Raw genomic sequence first — 20,682 nt, 5'->3', positions numbered from 1 at the left:
ACTGGTTTTCTGAACTACTCAAAATTTCCGCTACCGGTTCTCCAGAACTGGTCAGAACTTGCTGAATACCACCTCTGGTGAGGACCCTCCTAATCCAAGCATTCCCAGCCTCAGGCCTCAGTAAGGTAAGGGTCCTGCCTCCTTTGGCTCCACTTCAACTCCCCGCCTCCCTTGCCTTTCTTTCCTCCACTCTCCCTTTTGGCTGCCCTCCACTGCAGGGCCTCTGCTGGTTCTGCAACATGCCAATCAAACAGCTGCATGTGGCATCAGAAAGAAGGCTGGCAGGGGCAGCAGGTGCCTGGCAAAGGGCCAGGCTGGCTATGCCTTGTCATCAGGAGGGAGCGGATGATGAAATTTAACTGGGGTGGCAAGTCTGGCAAAGACAGTTGAGCACTGCAGTAATTTCAAATGGTCGCTGAATGAGTGGTTTTTCAGCAAGTGCTCCCTGCAAAGTATTGTATAAATGGAAGAGGCAATGTAATTTTTTTGTTTCTTTGCTGTCAATGATACAAAGGCTCTGTATTATGCTATGCGCAACTAGAGAGAGAAGCATTAATCAGCTCAATCATACAATGTTTTGTTACTATTTTTTTTTCTTTTTTGCTATTTAGGCTTTAAAACTGATTGGCCACATTTTTTTTAAATATAGCTCATTGTGTAATCAAAACAGTTTAAAATTCTGGGATGCTTCCTTTGGAATTCAGCAGTACTTTTATTCATGTGCTAGTTGACCAAGAAGATTAAAATCATAATTATAAGTAGTGTGTTTGTGTACATATGCACATGTAAACACTTCATTTAAAAATAAGGATTACCTTTTTTGGTTGCTTAGAGCATACTCTAATTGTACTGATTACAGTCATGATCATTACTCTAGTATTTTAATATGTTTTTAAAACTCAGTTATGTAGAAAAACTGTCTGTAGAAATAGCAATTGAGGACATTATTTTCATTTTTACAAGCTATCTTATAAAAACCAATTTCTCCCTCTGCAAGAATGAATATTAAAACATTATTCAACTATGACTTAAGGAGCACTGTTTATTCATATATACCTTGTTTCCCTGAAAATAAGACCTTCCTGGATAATAAGCCCAATCGGACTTTTGAGCGCCCTCCGAAAAATATTGCAACACAGAAGCAGCCATGAGGTGATCACGCTTGCCACCTCCTGGACATCAAAAATAATAAGACCTCCCCGAAAATAAGGCCAAGTGCTTATTTCAGGGGTGAAAAGAAAATAAGACCCTATCTTATTTTTGGGAAAACACGGTAGTATCAGCAAATTAATGTATGTTGGCTGTTAGTCACTGTTCCTTTTTCAACCAGGTAGCCTAATAATTACTTGCATCTGTTAGGTTGGTATTTGTAGCCAGTGAGAAGAACAAAGCACAATAAAGGACAAATGAATCATTTTGCTTCTACCTGCTTCAAAGATTTAAGTTAGCCCAGATGTTTGGGGAAAATCTTTAAGCACCACAATGCTCCACATATTTTTCTATGGAGTTTTAATGTTACCCAGAACTGCCAAGTATTTCTTTTTTTTAAAAAAAGTAATTTTTAATGCAAGTTCTTACTGCTGATGTGTACCCTCACTATTTCCTTCAAACCGTTTTCAGTCTTCTACGAAGAAGTACTGGCCTGATCTCAGGTTACGAGCAGCACACATGACATCCAGGGCTCTAAATGCATCTCTTGAACCTGCGGGCCTTTCTGTATTAAGATAGCAGCTGTTTCTGTCTGTTAGAATTCCAGCATCCCCTGGTAGGAATATATATGCATTTGGAGTGGTGCAAGGAAGTTTTCTAAAAAGGGAAGAGCAGCTGGCTTTTCCAATCCTAGCTCCCTTCCTCACTCTCTCCTGTTCCCCCCTGCTGACAGTCAGAATTAATCCTCCTAAGTTTGACTGGAACAGCTGAGAGCTTGCCTCGCACATAGCTCAAGGTTTCACAGTGGATTCAGATTGCCTTTTTCCCCTTCACTCCACCCCCCCTTCTTTCAGTTCTGATTCAAGCAGCTGTCTCTGCCTGGGTTAAATACCAAGAGAGAGGTGTTAAATGATATGAGTTTATATTTGGTTATGTTTTTTTTTAAAAAAATCCCTTCACTGCACTTATCAATGTAGCTTTTCTCTCTTCCCCTCCCTCTGTATCGCCCAAAGGATTTGCAATACTAATCCCAGCACCTGTCTCTGCCTGGGACAATTTTTTTTAAGGGTCAGGAATAGTGGAGGGTGAAATAGTCCTGTGTGCTTTTTGCTGTCCTAGATGAGAATGGTTCCTCAATGCACCTAATGCCAGGAACGTACATCTTTTTTGGGGGTTTCTTTGGTCTGGCTGCTTCCTCCCTTTATGTCAATTATTGTGTTCTCTTCTTCCTGACTGTCACTCTGTCTCTTCTGAGAACTGCAAGAGAGTTGTTTTCAGCTGGGCATTCTAATTTAGGAACTGCTGGTATTCCATGTGCAACTAGGTTTAGCAGTGAAGAAAATACTGGTGAAGGGTGACTCGAACCCAGTCAAGCAGCCTATGTGTATGTTAAATTGAGCACTCTATGTATGTATGTCTCTAGAGGCCTGAACCAAGTGTTGTGTCGGATAACTAGAAACTAGATTGTTTAAGACTGTAAGAGGGAAGAACAGAGTTCCCAGTTCGTTTGCTTTGGGTACAGCTGAAGAAGCCCTTGGCTATGTATGGTGTATATTGTATGGATTACCAATACCCAGTTGTCCAGGTAAGTAAAAAAGAATTGCAACTTATTACCTCTTCACAGTTACATTCATAGAACATTGTATATTTTGTGGTACTTCAGTTCTTTTTATATGGTACAGATTTAATTTCTTTTTTCTTTTTCCAAAGTGACATGACTTTTTAGCTGAAGTTGGGATTTGGGTAGAAGATCTGAGGAAAACATTGTCTGGGAAGACTTTGCATTTTAAGAAATGCATCTCTTTTCACGTTTTTAAGTAGTAAAAATAGCTCTGTCACTACTAAATTTATATGAAATTCCTTAAGACGCACCTGTTGGTTAATGGAAGTTACAAAAGTAAGAAATGTCTGACTTTAATATACCTAATATACCTAATAGCTCCAGCTATTAGAAGAATTGACGTCTCATCTAGAGTTCATTCTGAACGTTCTGATATCCCAAATATTCTGAGCTATTTAATGCTTTTAATGCCCAAGATCAGTATTAATTTCCTAACAGAAATATATCCAAAATACAGGAAAGCCTTAAATGCTAAAATCTATATTAAATTTTAGCATACTATTCAGGAGAAAATGGTGTGCATTAAACACAAATATTTCTTAAATCCAAAGAAATGTTGTATCAGTGTATGTGATAGATGTTGTCAAGTGACAAATGTTACAATTTATTCCAAGTTTGTAACTCTCTCCATTAAATTGCAACAAGTGATTTAAAAATTTTAAATAATGTACAATCATAAATCTACAGATACTCATGGTCTCAATACTCATTTATTTTACTTTATCTTTCAGTATAGGGATGGGGAGCCTCAGAGCAGAGGCATATGCACCAAACCCTTCCAGTCTTAGGGCCCCCCAGAATTGGGCTGCAAAAAACTGCTGAGGAAAAAAAATCCAACCTTCATCTGAGCAAGTGACCTCTCTCATTACAGTGACAGCTCCACTCCAACCAGTCCTCAGCATAGAGAGATAGTATTGTGGCATTTGTACATCAACATTTGCATGTTTTAGGTTTATAATCCAACAAGGGTAACAATCCTTAGAAATGTTTAGCAAGTGTGCTCCTTTGTAGATTTGGAAAGTTATTCTAGATTATTTCATGAGTTTTATATGTCCATAACATATAAAATTATTAGCTTTATTTCAGTGTTGCATATTGTATTCATGGTATACAAACCATGTATAATTATTTAGGGATCCAAGTGAATTGTTGTTTGGTCAACAAATCATAGTTAAAACAAGCCTGGCTAAAACACGATGCTTTGAACCAGTCATTATATCTTTCCAAGGCTGAGTTATGTCCCCACACCTTACCTTTTTCAGAGTCACATTAAAAGGTCTATTTTATTGTATTGGCTGTTTTTAAGGTCTGCATCTTGTTAACCTTTCTCTGTATGTTCCTAGGAGGTCCTTTTGTTTCAGATTAATTTCCAAATATATTTATTCATGATTTATATGTTTTATTGTTGTTGTTAATAATATTGTACTAAATAGTAGTGATAAAACTTAATTTCTGTTTTACATATTTAATCATTTTCATGATATATTTCCATAAGGTTCTCTGAAATATCAATATGATTTTACATTTCTGACATCTATATAATGTTTTGATTTTTCCATGTTTCAGCTTTTTATTTTGCAAATATTGGAGCTGTTTGTGAGTATTTGGTTGAATAGGAAGAGGATACAAAGTAAGAAGTGTAAAAATAAGATGATTGAATTACAGAGTCAGGTTTTGTTGGCATTAAACTTATTACTTGAAGAATTAAATGATGTTGTTCTGGGGGACTTGATATTGGCTTTTTATTTTTACAAATAACCAGTTGATGTTATTGGATCTCTTAAAATTCTCACCAGAAGATTTCATATCCTTCTTAGTAGATTAATTACAATTGTACAAATTCTTGGAAGACATACTTCATAATTACTTCTCTTTTGGAAGCAGAGTTCGTTCCAGATATCATGTAGCCTTGTTCTTCAGAATTGAAGTTTGCAATAGGAACCCTAAAGCTATATCTCAAGATGAGAAAATTAGGCAGACTTCTTGTAGAAGTCCCCCTAATGATACTGGTAAATCAATAATGTAAAGAAGACATTCATTTTAATTGACTCAAAAAAAGTAAGCCTTTATTTGGAAGATAAGAAAAAATATTGTGATATACTTCTATACATCAAATGTGTAACTGGATTTTTATAAATTTTGATGATATTTCTTCAGAGTTCATTAAATTGAATCAGTATAATTCAGATAATAAATTAATATCTAGACCTCAGTGTGAAATGTATTATTTCAGTGCTTCTGCCAAAGATTTTTGATATGGAATTTGCAATTTGCAATTTTAATAGATTTGTATGCCGCCCAATCCCGAAGGACTCCGGGTGGCTTACATAAAAGCAATTTTAAAAATATTAAAAAATATTAAAACACAAGACAGAACGACTTAAAAACAAAAAACACAACATGCACTCAGTTTTAATGGGACTGAAGTTCAGTCAAGATCAACAGCCCCAGGCCTGCCGGAACAGCCAGGTCTTAACAGACTTACGGAAGGCCAGGAGAGTGGGGAGGGTCCGGATCTCAGGGGGTAGTTTGTTCCAAAGGGCTGGGGCAGCAACAGAGAAGGCTCTCCCCCGAGGAGCCGCCAGACCGCACTGCGTAGCTGACGGTACCCAGAGAAGGCCCGCCCTGTGTGATCTTATTGGGTGCTGGGCGGTAAGTTGCAGGAGGCGGTCATGGAGATATCCAGGTCCTAGGCCATGTAGGGCTTTATAGGTAATAACCAGCACCTTGAAGCGTGTCCAGAGACCAATGGGAAGCCAGTGCAGCTAACGGAGGATAGGTGTAACATGGGTGTACCTAGGTACACCCAGCATCACTCGCGCGGCTGCATTCTGGACCAATTGTAGTCTCCGAACACTTTTCAGGGGCAGCCCCATGTAGAGGCTGCCCCTGAAGAGGGGCACCACCTTCTCAACAACCTTCCCTAAAAATGGGAGGTTGGAGACTGGACTGTAGTTTTTAAGGACAGCCGGATCCAGAGCAGGCTTCTTGAGGAGGGGTCTCACCACTGCTTCCTTCAAAGGTTGCGGGAAAGACCCCTCTCAAAATGAGGTGTTTACAATCCTCTGGATCCAGCCCCGTGTCACCTCTCTGCCGGTCGAAACCAACCAGGAGGGACAAGGGTCCAGTAGGCAGGTGGCGGTACTCATCGCTCCCATGGCCTTGTCCACTTCCTCAGGAGTGGCAAGCTGGAACTCACTCCACAAAGTTTGATCAAGGCTCTCCCTTGGCATCTCTGCTGGCACTGTCCAAGTGGAGTCCAGGTCCGTCCGAATCTGAGTGACTTTATCCGACAGAAACTGAACAAATTCCTCAGCTCTTCCCTGTAAGGGTTCACTCGCATCCCTCCCTTTCAGGAGGGAGTGGGTTATCCTAAACAGGGCGGCCGGGCGAGATTCTGCGGATGCAATAAGGGCGGAAAAATGCGCACATCGCCACTAGGTAAGACCTAATAAAGGTTCTTAGTAGTGTTCGGTCGGATTCGGAGTTACTAGCCCTCCAACATCGCTCTAGGCATCTTTTTTGGCGCTTCATCTCCCGGAGTTCCTCGGGTAAACCAAGGCGCCCTCCTGGATCCACTGCCGCGGAGAGGCCGCAAAGGCGCAATCCGATCTAATGCCCTAGTCGCTGCGGTATTCCAGGCAGCGACCAAGGACTCAGTCGAATTGTGGCCAAGCTCCGTCTGAAATCCCAGAGGGTCCATCAGGTGCCTGGGGCGGAACCATTTAATCGGCTCCACCTCCCTGTGGTGGGGGAGTAGCTTCCGAAAATCAAGCCTCAGCAGGAAGTGAACTGTCCATGACAAGGGCGAGATCTCAATCCCCTTTAATTCCAGATCATGTCTCCACTGCTCCAAGAGAAACACAAGGTCGAGCGTATGTCCCGCCACATGAGTCGGACCCTGAATTACTTGGGTCAAGTCCATGGTTGCCATGGAAGCCATGAACTCCTGGGCCCCATCAGAGTGTTCGCCAAGAGATGGCAGGTTGAAATCCCCCAGTACTATAAGTCTGGGGAACTCAACCGCCAGTCCGGCTACTGACTCTAGGAGCGCAGGGAGGGCTGTTGTGACGCAGCTGGGAGGTAGGTACGTCAGCAGCAAGCCCACTTGACCTCTAGGTCCAACCTCACAAGGAGGGACTCACACCCAACATTCTCTGGAGCAGGGATCCTGCGAGGAACTAATGATTCCCGGATAATAACAGCGACTCCTCCACCCGTTCCCTGGTGTCGTGGATGGTGGAGCACCTGAAACCCTTCTGGGCACATTTCTGAGAGGGGGACTCCTCCCTCATGACCCAGCCAGGTTTCAGTAATACATGCTGAAATACATGGGTAAGACAACTAGTTTCAAAAACAATTAAAACATTTAATTAATCTAAATAGTCTAGATATAATTTTGAAAAACAGAAAAATACACTATTTAAGGTGTGTTATAGCTGCCTGCATACTATCAACTATATAATAGTAGCAATGTCTTCTTTTCCCTTGCAATAATCTCAAAGAAGTAAGACAATTGGGTTGCTCCCCAAATTGGGGAGATCTTTTACCTGATTACACATATTCTGATAGGATGCCTCCTTGGCCAGTGATTTTTCAAACATGCTGGACTTTGCACCGACTATACCCCAAGGCATACAGTTACCTTTTCACCAAAGTGGTACCTTTGTATTTATCTACCCATATCTGCATGCTTTTGTACTACTAGTTGGGCAGGATTTGGGGCAAGTGGGAGCTCACCCCATCGTGCAGCACCCAGATCTCGAACCTAGGCTGTCTTTTAAGTTCTAAGCCATCATACACCCCATTTGTTTATTTCTAGACTATTAGTTATAAATAGTAAATGGTAAGTTTTGCTGTTAAATGCATCTCCTACTAAACAAAGAGTTGTACATCCTTGTTTAATATTATAAATATATTATTACAACCTAGCAGTTTAGAAATTACATTCTCTACAGCCTAGACTCTCAAACCTTGAATCTTTAAGGCCAGTCACTTGATGATGAGATGGGTGGCATATAAATTTAATAAGTAAGAAGTTCTTAGATCTCTATGTCATGAGAGCTAAGCATTCATCAAGTTCCAAAACCTATCTGTAATATGGCTGGCAAGGATCATCTACTGATGGTCTTCCTGCTGCCATCACTACTATTCCTGGGCTCTCTTTTCTAATATTTGGCTAAGTATGTGGCAACTGTCATTGTAATTATCTTCGGTGCCTTGTTCTACCAAACAATGGAAACTTCCTAGTACTCACTGGAGAACTATTGCTATTGTCATATTGTTAACCTGTGTGAATGTCTTCTCAGTGTCATAGAGAGAGCCTGACAATATATGCAGCTACAAATCTATCTTCCAAGACTGTTTGAAAGATTACAATTAGTTACAGTATATTAGCAAGTTGCTGCACTTATGGATTTGATTTGACCTGCAAGTTAGAAGACTCTTAGATACACCTTTCATTCCTCAAGATGTCTTGGCAAATGCAGGATCTAAGACTACGACTGGATTCATAAGTTGCTATAAGCCAATCGGTTGCTTTGTGCAAAATGTGAAGCCAGTCATTGTGCCTTCTAATTGAAATGATTTATTGCTGAACATTATATGTATGTATCAGTTCAGCTAGTTTTTACTAAGTTTCCATGTATTCCAGGTGTGGAATTATACTTCATATCTAACGGTTCCAGTAATTACGCAAGTTGTAGCTTAGCAACACCTTGAACTAAAACATTAGAAAAAGTTGTCTAGGCTAAGGTGGACTGTACAGTTCTTGTCTTTAAATTGAGTGATGACCCTGAAGGTTCCAAACTGGGTACATTGAACCAAAGATGGAAAATGACATTTGTTCTTTTTTTTTTCTTCCTATTTCCCTTTCTACTTGCTTTTCTTTCTCATAGCTACTGTAATATGCTTTTTTTGGGGGGGGGGAGATATTATATCAGAGGTATGAATGATCTCTTACCAAAGGACTTTGATGTTGTGCCAAAAGCTACATGAAATAATGAGCCTAAGATTGCAGGCTATTATTCTCTGGTCTGAGGAAGAGACACTAAAAGGGGAGTGTTAACTCTGTGGGATAGAAACCAGAGAGGATATATAGGTAAGCTTGTCTGTAATTTTTACTGCATGCTGGAAAATTTTATTATTGAATTTGCACAAAAGGGAATGAACTTGAACATCTCAATCTACATAAACTGAAAAAGTCTAAACAATTTTAGTCAATTTCTTTAGTTCTTTTACCTGCTACCCTATTTGTATTTTAGTTTATATTTATATAATTCTTGTGTGGCCTTCTTCTTCCAACAGTATTGAGTTCAATATGTTAAATATTAACATCTTCAGGTTAAGCCATACAGCAAAACTACACTGAAATGCCTCCCTGTGATTGTTGTACAAAGTGATGACTCAAATGTGTGCAACAGTCATGCTAGAACAAACATTATATACAAAAATGCCTCTAAAGTATGTTGAGCATTTCAGATACTTAGTTGTGATTCATCAGAGAATAAGAGAGCAAATGGACAGAAAGATATGGAAGGGGTTCTTAAGCTCAAGATAAAATCCTGAGTTTTATCATAAAAGATGGCAGTTCTAGTAGGCTCACTTGAGATGTAATTATGTGGACAAAAACATGGCTTAGTTGAGGTCTTGATTGGTTGATCCATTTAAATTGTAGAATTGTGAACAGGACTATAGCCCAAGAAAACCTGATACATCATGTTATATACACAAGATTAGAATAGCATGTTTAAAAGTCTGAAGAAACGTTGTGTTATGTAGCCAAACAGCATTATGTAAGTTCTAATCATTTGGGATTAAAATTTGAAAAAGAACTAAAAATGCTCAATTAATTGACCAGAACACTGCAAAAGTGAGAGGGAAATAGAACAGTTGCATCCTCAGAAGGAATTTTGATGTCTGTATTTTTTAAAAATGTAGAAGCTGGTACCAATCTATGAAAGATAAAGTCTCCTTTTTGTGCTTGATTTCTAGTTGGACACATACACATAGTTTTCTAGGCAACAATATTGGGGGGGGGGGGAGAAAGAGGCTTTCTAGGGCCTTTTTTCAGATGTGTTTACACAAGTCCAGCATACACTATAGGACAGTGATGGCGAACCTTTTTCTTACGGCGCGCCAAAATTGTGCTATCACACATGCGTGCCCACTCAATCTCCCTGTGTATGCCACACGACCCCTCCCCAGGCTTCCAAGGTTTTCCTGGGGAAGGCGAAAATGACCTCTCCCAGCCACCCGGAGGTCCTCTGGAAGCCAGAAATGGGTTGTTTCCAAACTTCCAGTTGGCCTGTTGGGATCGTTTTTCGCCCTCCCCAGCTTCCAGAGGCTTTTCTAAAGCCGGGGGAGGGTGAAAACAGCCTTCCCTGGCCCTCTGGAAATGGGAAAAATCAGCTGACCAGCACGCGCATGTATGCTGAAGCTGACAGCTGGCATGCCACCCAATATGGCTCCGCGTGTCACAGGTTCACCATCATGGCTATAGGATTTTATAGTGGTCTCCCCATCCCAACATTAACTGGATCTGATTCTGTTTAGCTTTCTGAGATAAGTGCAGAGTAAAGGAACAGAACAGACAACGTGAAAAAGTCCACCTAACACAGGGGTCAGCAACCTTAAACACTCAAAGAGTCATTTGGAACCATTTTGCAGAGAAAGAAAACACTGGGAGCCACAAAACCCTTCCTGGGCCTGACCTATTTCCTGAGCGCCCACAAAACTAGCATACGCATTTGAATTAAAGTTTCTGTTTTCTTCTGAAACTTTTCTTGGATTTATCCATGGTTGGCCTACTGAGGGTCAAAAAACTCAATAAATTATGTGCTGGCGGATGTCGCACATTGGTGGTTGTGAGACATATTTTGAGCGACAGGGAGTCATAGCAGAGGGATGAAAGAGCCACATGTGGCTCCAGAAGCACAGGTTGCTGACTCCTGACCTAACACAATGACTAGCATTAAACTTAGAGCTATATTACACTTTTGCTTTGTTCAATGTAATAAAAGCAATTAAAGATGCAAAATGACCTCAAATTTTAGTATCAGTGGAATACAATGAAGATATTACAGATCTCTGAAATTACTTTTCTTGAACCAATAATACAGATATATCATCAGGTACTTGTTTATGAAATATCACCCTTTTGTTCACATGTAAGACAGCAAAAGAACAGTTTCATTGCAAACCAGATTCACTCGCCCTTATACATCTGGTAAACCTTGGATTTCTTTTTGGTGGGGGGGTAGGGGGGAGAAAGTGATGTAACTTCTGATTAACCAAAGCACATTTATTACCTATTAAAATGCCAATAAATGTTGCAACTTGTCTTCGATATTTTAACTGGTCAACTATATCCTCTTTTGAATAATACATTCTATAGGTCACTTGAGTCACTTGTACTTTTGAATTTAAACATGAATACTTTTGCTACGGTTTAATGTTCAGTATTTTTGTGATCAAGTAAGTGCAGAAAAGTAGTAAGTGCATAAGCTACTACAATAGTCACTCCACATTATTATTACCAGAAGTAGTTGGAATCTCTCTCCCCCCCCCCTTCCTCCCTCCCTCACACGCCAGAGCCTGGAATCTACCAGACTCACATAAGTAAGCTATTAAGATACAGGGAGGCAATTCCAGCAGAGAACTGGATTTAAATTAAAATGAACCCAAGCCCATCCTTAACCACAGTATATAGATTCTTGAGCGAAATTCGTTCCTTGAAAAACCTTCACACCGCTGGTGTTCTTTGCTCATTGGATGGTTCGTGTCAATAGACTAGAAATTCGGCCCTTGAAAGATTTTTGTGGGTGGTGGTGGTGGAAGAGGAGGAATATGCCTTCCTCGTAGACTCGCAGGGAGGCCAGGGTTTCAGTAGATAGCTCAGCCTCCCCGACGAGGGAGAAACGACGCGTTTGCCAGGAGGCGGGAGATGCTAGCGCAGGTAGTCCTTTTGTGCAGGGAAGAGCAACGGGGCTTAGGAAGGCGAAGAGAGCCCCTTTTGTTTGAGGCGTGCTTCCGGCGCCCGTCTCCCCCACCCCTCTCGGGGTTTTGGCTTACAGCCCTCCTTCTCCCACTCCGAGACGAGGAAACCAATCCTCGGCTCTGCGCGCAACAGCCCGGGAAGAAGATGCCAGCAGCCTCCCAGCAGCCCCTCTGTTTGACTCCGAACTGGCTCTGCTGCACCCGTCCAGGCGGGGACGGCGAGGGGGGAGGAGGAGGAGGGCCTTGGCTCTGATTAATTACCTTAGGCATTCGGGGGTGGAGCTTCCCTCAGCCATCTGGCTGAGATATGGGAGGGAGCTGCGGAGAAGGCAGGCGGGCGGGGGAAGAGACGGAGAGAGGAAGAGAAAAGAAAGGAAGAAACACGAGCGAAGGGAAGGCAGGAGAGAAATCGCGAATCCAGGGGAACTCCCCCCTCCCTCTCTCGCTTTGCCACTCGGAGACGGGGCGAGGAGCAAAGAGGCGCGGAGGTTTTGCCACAGCCCCACCTGGCGGAAGGGATTTTCTTCCCCTCTCCTCCACACCCTCCCGCTTTGGTTTATGGAGAAAAAGAAAATGGTCACTCAGGTAAGACTCGTGCGTGGCTGCGCTCCTCTTGCCATTTCCCCGCGCGGTCCTGGGCATCCGGCTCGGGCGTGTGCGCCTGGCTTTCTGCCTCCCGGAGAAAGAGAGCCGCGGCGAGGAGGCCACTCTGCCGCTCCTCAATGGGAGGAGGAGAGGACTTCGAGCGTCCTTTGCCTGAGCTTGCAGGGGGAATAGCTGTAGGTGGAGCGTGGATGCGCAGCCATCCCTTCTCGCTCTGCTCCATAGATTCCCGTTTCCTGTGCTGTGCAGCTGCAGCTCAGGAAAGACCCTGCGGGGATTTGTCCACCTCTTTGTCTTCATGTGGAGGCAGGCGGGCGGGCGGAACTGCAGAGGTAGGGGAAGGCTATAGCAGTTTTGCCTTGCCACCAAATGATGTTGGCACAAGGGGTTTCCTTCTCCTTGTGCGACCCTTCCGGAGAACCGATTCGTTCCGATCCAACTGATCCTCATGCCCGCATTCCTTTCCTTCCTAAAACGAATCCTCCTAGATTCTGGAGGATTGTAAATTGTCCCTTCTGGCTGCTTTGCGGTTTCCTTAGAGAAAGAGATAATGAGATGGAATTCGATAATGTCATATCCGATGGTGGTAAATGATGTGAGGATCCTTGCAGATCCTGGTATTCTACCCAGGCTTCTCTGCATACCACAGCCTCTGGAGGGGCTTCCATGCAGATTTAGCTGAATCTGCATTTCAATTACTTTCTTGTTACAAAGGTAATTCCCCCCTCCCCATTTTTACAGGTGCCTTGTCTGTGCATGAATGCCCATTGAGCACAGGGCACATTGCAACTATACATAGACACATGAAAGCAGCTGCTTATCATTTAACAGAGAAGCAGCACTTGGGCTGAATGCAAGGGATGATTTCTCAAGGAGCTTACCCACAACTGAGAAACAGTTATTTTTCCCTGACTTGCTTTTCTAAGAATTTTTTGAATTTTTTGTGTCTTTTATTTAAAAAAAATATATATATGAAAACCTCTTAGTTGACATGGAGGGGGAGGGAAGTCAGTTAAATAGACAAGGTCAGGAAACAATATCATTACAGCCAGGTATCCTTTACTGTTAGTAGTTATATAATGGTCTGCAATGCCATACATGGATAGATATCTCTTAAAAGAGAGAAAAAATGTATTTTTAAGGGAAAAATCATGGGAATTTTTTGTCATTTAATTAAAATTTCTATCATCTGACATAATTTTTACATTGTTGCACAAGTGTAATTTTTAGTGGTCAGAGGCATCATATACTCCTCTCTTAAGGGACAAGATGAATGTCCTAGGAGATGATTGTTATAAGTAGTGGCAGCAGTTTGACTTCCTTAGTCAGCAGACTTGCAGTGAATTCAGTGGCTCAGAGGCAGGGAGGTCTCTATCCATTAATGCAAATTGCAGATTTCCCTCCTCTGCTGATCACATTCATTATTTATATATTTCCTTTTTATCTTGGATGTGTGTCTTGAGACTGCTGGGGCTTCTTTATGCCATCTAAATGTGAAAGCTTTAAAAGTAATTTTGTAAGCAATTTTTTTTCCTCCTTTTAACGTATTTTCTGTAATCATGAGTAACCTTTCTATACACTTCTGTCCCATTATATGGTATACGGTATTGTCCAAAGTTGCTTTCCTATATATCAATTTAATAACATGGTACAAAATGATAGTTCATAGATGATCTAGCTAAGAAACGCCCACCACATAAAGATGGCATGTTTGAGAGAAAGTGAAGATTCTTGAACTTCAAATAAAAAAGGAAAAGGCTATTTGCTTATTAAGGAAGGTTGGAGGAGTAAATAGATTACTGTATCGAAAATGAAGGAAGTTTTTGCATGACTCTCAAAAGGAAAGAGTTGACATTATTCAAAAATGATTAACTGACTGTGACCTTCATGTGTGGTTTCTAATATATGTATTGAATGTGTATGTCATTTTTATATTTGACACAGAAAATGTAACATATATAAGAATGATTTGAAATATTACATTAGGAAATTAGAATTTTGATTGTGTAAGTTAATATGACTACAGTTGACACAAGAATTAGGAAGTTCCAGTTTATCTTTAATGTTCCTATTTCTCTGTGGGGGTCTTTTATCAAAATACACTCATTTTTCTACTTTGGATTTGAGCATTCTGATCAAAATTGCAAGTCATGTGACAATAAAATTTTGTACTGGATTTATAACAGGTGACTATTTAGAGTCAGCACTTTAGCATTGTTAAGATTTTCTTCTTTCAGAGCATGTATAAGTGGACAAACAATTTAACAACAGCAGTTAAACTGATCAGTGGAAGTCTGTTTTAGTTTCCAAAAACATCCATGTAGAAATCTTTGGTGACAAGGAAATACCATGTGTGCAATGTAATAATACAATATGACAGTTGGTATAGCACTATTATGAAGAGCATATTTATTGCTAACATCTTCAGTTAAGTACTAATTGATTTTAAAAGATAATTATCATATATTAAATGGAATAGCTTCGCCCCTTTCAGGGCGGAGTGTTTTTCATTTTTACTATATTTCTGGATGTATAGGTAGTCCTCAACTTATGACCATAATTGGGACCAAAATTTTTGTTCTTAAGCAAGGCAGTTGTTAATGAGTCATACCCTATTTTACAACCTTTATTGCCATGTTTGTTAAGTAAATCGTATGGTTGTTAAGCAAATCTGGCTTCTCCGTTGACTTACCTTGTCAGAAGTCAGCTGGGAAGATCGCAAATGGCAGTCACATGATCCCAGGATGCGGCAGCCCTCATAACCACATGCTGGTTGCTAAGTGCCCTAATTTTGATGGTATGACTATAGGGATCCTGCCATAGTTGTAAGTATGGGGACTAGTTGTAAGTCACTTTGGTCAGTGCCACTGTAACTATGAACATTTATAAATCAAGGACGACCTGTACCAATAATCAGAGATTTCCCATTCCTAGTTCCATTCAGTTTTTGTCCTCATATAAATGTGAACTGATTCAGGAAGAATAGAAAAGTATTAAGGACTTTGCTCTGTGTAAATGTACTTGCAGTTTGGATTCTACTGTATTACTGCATGTCTGGTATGCTAGAGGAATATATTTAAATATATACGACAATACTTTATCAGTAAGCTATCATTAAAATAGATTTGGGGAAGGTGCCAAAATAGTATTTGGTTCTTGGAAATCTTTTGAACAAGAAATCCACATTTATAATTATTTATGAAACTTCCATTGTGTTAGGCAAAATGTTGCTCTAATTTGATCCTCTCACGCTTAATGTGGTAAATGGAAGAAAAACCGAGTTTTGTTGAGCAGGGGGATGGGGAAGAGAATATTGGTTAAGGGAATGTTTTTTTGGCTATGCTGTAAAATTGCTACCTTCTGGAAGAGCAAAAAGCGCAAATTCTTTCTTTCTTTCTTTCTTTCTTTCTTGGACAGTGCAGTGCTTTGCTGGCGTTTTATTCAGGATCTGTTTCCAATCAGTGTTGAGACTGTGGGGGAAGGCACTAAGCTTTCACAGAATGGGGGGGGGAAGTGTGTTTCCCCTTTAAGCTGTTCAGCAAGTCCATGTGGCAGTCCTGGAGTGTGTTCCTGTGCAGTGAATCACCCCTTCCATTGTCCCTCTCCCCTTGCTTGGAGCAATGAAGCCCTTCACCTGGGCTGCTGCCTGCTTACAGTTTGTACTTTCAGACAGGGATGTTTGCTGTAATCAAAAGCCAAGGAGGGAGCTCTTCTTTTCTAAGATGTGCTCCTCCCAAGCTGTTATTCCTTTCTGGCTGGCGGGGTGGCGCTCAAGCCTTTCCTGGTAGAGTATAGGTAATAGTGTTGCAGGAGAGTGGGCTATGAAGGGTGGAGCAGCTGGCATTCCCTTTTGTGGAAATTCAGAATAATCTTGCAAGATTATTCATCTCCATTTTGTAAGCCCTCCCAAAGTGACTGGACTTCATTCTGTCAGCACGGCCTTCTCCTCCCCCCCTCCTTCCTTCTAAAGGGTTCCAGCTACTAGCATTTATGTTGGCATCTGCTTGACTTGCTGAACTGTGCCCAGAACTCAGAGAGGTGTTGGCTTTATGGATTCAAGACTTGCTAGGGTAGGTTTTTTTTTTAAATTAAAAAAAAAAGATTCAGCAGTTACTTCATATTTTCCAACAGCTTTTCTTCTATGATAACCCGTTCCTTGCCAGGCTCCTCCGCCAGCTTGTGACAAACAACTGTAGCCAGACATGGCAATCTCAGCCTGCTCTTTATGAAAGCTCAAATGCAGGAGTTCCTTAAATGGAGATTTGATTTAAATCAGAGCAACATTCTGCTTGGCAGTGTTTGTTCTGACTCATTGGAGACTCTGTGTGCTGATCCCCATCCCCCCCCATCTACTCTGCCGCCCATATCTGTGTTCTGATCTTTTCTTGCTCACTCCTCATTAAAGACCAGACCAGATAAATATATCTTTGTTAACCTTGTAATAGGATTGTGCAGGTACAATACTAGACACAGAGTTTTTTTTTGGGGGGGGGGGGGATTGCAAGGGGATTGAAAAAAAATAATGAACATATTCTACAATGTGAAATTATGTTCTTTTTTATGTTCAAAAAATGCACAGGAAAGATCGACACGCCCCCTCCATTCACCATATGTTGCAGGATCGTCTCTGTGCCCCCCTCAGCAATACATTATTACTTTTTGATTACTTTTATCCTTTCAATGACTAACCACCAACATTATATCAAGGACTTCACCATTTTATAAGTTTATGGTTGTCACCTGCATATAACACAAATTTAATGTGTTTCTCATTTGTATCTCTTTTGATTCAAGCTTCTCCGATTATGTATTCTTCTCTTTGTTTTTGTCAACTAAATCAGTTGTCTGAATTGACCTTCAAGTGCTTTTGCTAATATATCCATGGGGCTTTTCATAGAAGTTAATTGTTTTTTTTGGCAAGGACATATAATGTTTTCATCCATTTGTTGGTAAACTCTTTCCATTTCCTGCAGAACTCTGTGGGGTAGGATAATAGTGACACTCTCTTCTCTCTCTGTGTCGCAATAGTTCATCTTGACTATCACATTACTGTTAGAAATATTACGCCTGGTAGTCTAGGTTTCAGTGCAGGTGGCAAGTTATTAAATGAAATTCAGCTAATTAATTGATCCATCAGGTAGACATTAAGGCCACTAGAAAGAATTATACTTCTGAAGAAAACTGACTTCCTTGGAATTCTATTGTAGTGTGTGGTTCTCCGTCGTGTTTATTATGATGATATTCCTGAATCCTAGGAATATATTAAAGCTTTCTAAGTTGAATTTAAAAAAAAAATCTATGCAAAAGTGAACCAGACATGGCTAGTAAATATCTCAGGATCCTTATTGGGTAAATTGCACTAAATCTGGGGAAATAGCTTTAGGTGCTTCACTACCTTTTGTACTAGAACTTCCTTTTAATGAAAGTAAAAGGTATAGCAAGTGCCATTTGCTGAAATTCATGACCCAAGGTGTAGCAATTTCATATATTTCTTGTTGAGGAGATAAGGTGACTTTATGGATAGAGCATAGGGTTGAAATAAGGAGCACTTTTATCTCTCTTTCTATGAAAGTAAGTTGCGATTGCTAGATGAAATGTATTGTAAAAATACAAAGAATTGGTTCAATATTATTTGAAGATGGGTCCTTACATGATTTATTAATTTAATTGATTATTGGCCATTAACTGATATAGAAACATTGAGGGCTGCCTGTAGATCATATTCTGCCTAGGCTGATAACAGCATGAGTTCTGTATGATGGCTAAAGTTCCTGAGAATTAATACCTGTATCTTCTAATTAAGAAATCTGGTTTGTTTGGGATAGCAGTCTGAAGGCTTGGTATTTCTCTGGGCCCTTCTGATTAATTGGAAGCTAGTCTATATAACCAACTACTTTTGGTTCTCTTTCCAATATTTTTATTGATTATGCATGGGCTGACTTTATAAATAATAAAAATACATATGCTGTATTTTGCACCTTAATATAATATACGAAGTAAGAAAATGTAAGCTATTGCAGCCTCATTCTCAACCATAGAAAATCCTGTCTCCTTCCAGGCTTTTGAGATGTTATTGCATAAGTGCATTGACATTGTCTTGCTCTTTTTATCTACATCTTTGAAACATGCTTTTTAATTAATGTCATCTTTCTTAAGATGTTAAATATATATTGTGAAAGTAAAATCAGAAGGTACTGTACATTTATGTTCGGGAAAGCATTGTTCAGCAATATATCAATAATCCTTCAAAATACATTTTAAGGCAAAGTCCAGTTTTGAACAGTTACAGTTACGTTTCACCTCCTCAGTGTTAACCTGTGTCTAAGGTATACTTCATTTTGTTTACCTAAGCCATGCAAATACAATTCTTGATTATAGGAGCAGTGAATGGGGAACAGAGTTATTAACTCTTTACTATGAGTGGCCTGAATTGTCATTATGTGAACAGTGAGAAAAGGAGTATTCAACTCTTCCTTGCTTACTTTTGTGATGTTTTCTCCTCCCCCCTCATGCCTTTCCCCAGGGATTTTTCCTTAGGGATTTCTATTACATCATTTCTCCTCCAATTGATCTAGCTAGTGTCATGTTTGCAGCTAAATCTCTTATTACTGGTTAGTTTAGTTCTGATTTAGGAAAGCTTGTTCTGTCAATTTTAGAATACTAAATTGCCCTAGACTAATTTGGATTAATAATTTCTGTACAACGTCCCATTATATGGTAATTCTCAAATACAACCCTGCATAAGAAAGTTTTGTATTAGGCTGTGCATAAAATTATACTATGAAGTACATGCAGAAATTTTTCAACTATTTTGGGTTTCTATTCCTATTCTATGCATAGATTGAATGCACTTTATTTTAATAACATTAAAGTTAATTAGCTTTTATTAATTGAGTATATTAGGCTTTTGAATTCTTTCAAGGGCTTCTGACAAACCAGGTTAAAAATCAATTATATCTAAAGAAAATACTTAAGTGCCCAAGAAGGGATCAATAATCTATCAGTGAGTGATCGTTTCTTGTTTCAGAGGAACCATAAAACACAGATGTAAAGCTAATACACTTTGCCTTGCTGCAGTTAGTATTGGAGCAAACAATTTAGAAATCTTTCATTAAAATTTTTGATTTACTGGTAAGAATATCACATTATTGACTTTTAAAATATTTTGATTTATCAAAAAGGTGTTCTATTACCTAAAAGCATATGCTTGCCAATTGTAATAATGTATTAAAAAGTGTAATTCATAAGCATTGCATCATGTTTGAGGTTGTACTTCTAAGGTTGTGTACAATGTTACGATGTTGTGTAATTGTTTCATTTAAAAGTATGCTTTTTTCTTAGAGTTAATATAATATTTATCAACCAGAATTTATTTTAAGTCTGATTTGTGGAAGCTTGTTCTGTCAATGGTAGCCCAGTTATTTTGTTAGGCAAATGTACATATATACATACCGTATTTCTCTTAAAATAAGACATGCCCTGCTAATAAGCCCAATCGGGCTTTTCAGAGCATGCGCCATGTGGCGCAGTGGTTAGGGTGCAGTACTGCAGGCCACTTTAGCTGATGATCTGCAGTTCAGTGGTTCAAATCTCAAGGTCAAGGTCGACTCAGCCTTCCATCCTTCCGAGGTGGGTGAAATGAGGACCCGGATTGTGGGGGCAAGTTGCTTACTCAATTTGCTAAAATAATTTGTAAACCGCTTAGAGAGGGCTGAAAGCCCTATGAAGCGGTATATAAGTCTAATTAATTAATAAAATAAATAAATAAACCCTCCCCCAAAAATAAGCCTGCCCCCAACTATTTAAACATCTGCGCAACTGGTCCCTGCCATTACCATTGTAACACCTTGCGGGGCAAAAAGAGGGCCTGCCGCAAAAACAGCAGCAGGTGAAGCAAAGTGTTTCCACCCCCTGCCTTTCCCTCCCACGCAAAAAGAGCCCGCCGCAAAAACAGCGGCAGGCCAGCAATGCGATCACCTCCTCCCACCTGTTCCTTCTCATGCAAAAAACCACTGCCCACCCCAATGGTAAAGGCAGCCTGCCTGGTTCCCTTCCTTGCCGCCCCTTTAGCGAGGGGTGGCAGCTGGGGTGGGGGGAAGCGAGGCGCACCTCTTACCTTTCCAGGTACGTTCCTCTCCCTTCTGTCCAGTGAATCCCCTTGTAAAAGAAAACCTCATGAGTTCAACTCGCGAGGTTTTTTTTTTTTTACAAGGGGCTTCACTGGATGAAAGAGTGAGGAACGCAAAGGACCTGGAAAGGTAAGAGGTGCGCCTCGCGGCCAACACCGGCCACCTCGCCCCAAGGCAAGGGCA

General features: G+C 40.4%; 1 protein-coding gene across 4 annotated transcripts in view; it reads left to right on the top strand.

Annotated features, from left to right (window-relative positions):
* Window positions 1–20,682, top strand: part of RBFOX2 (RNA binding fox-1 homolog 2) — a 197,033-nt gene that overhangs the window by 99,010 nt on the left and 77,341 nt on the right. Inside the window, exon 1 of one of the 4 annotated variants that reach the window (XM_032220538.1) lies at window positions 12,132–12,352. The exons of the other annotated variants lie outside the window; for them this stretch is intronic. Coding sequence (XP_032076429.1) covers window positions 12,326–12,352 — 27 coding nt within the window. The 5' untranslated portion in view covers window positions 12,132–12,325. Of the gene's footprint in view, window positions 1–12,131; window positions 12,353–20,682 lie in introns of those variants that run through there. 4 annotated transcript variants of the gene reach the window in all.

This window comes from Thamnophis elegans, chromosome 7, assembly GCF_009769535.1.
Source record: "Thamnophis elegans isolate rThaEle1 chromosome 7, rThaEle1.pri, whole genome shotgun sequence".
Classification (NCBI taxonomy): domain Eukaryota; kingdom Metazoa; phylum Chordata; class Lepidosauria; order Squamata; family Colubridae; genus Thamnophis; species Thamnophis elegans.
This window is presented reverse-complemented; position numbering and strand designations above follow the sequence as displayed.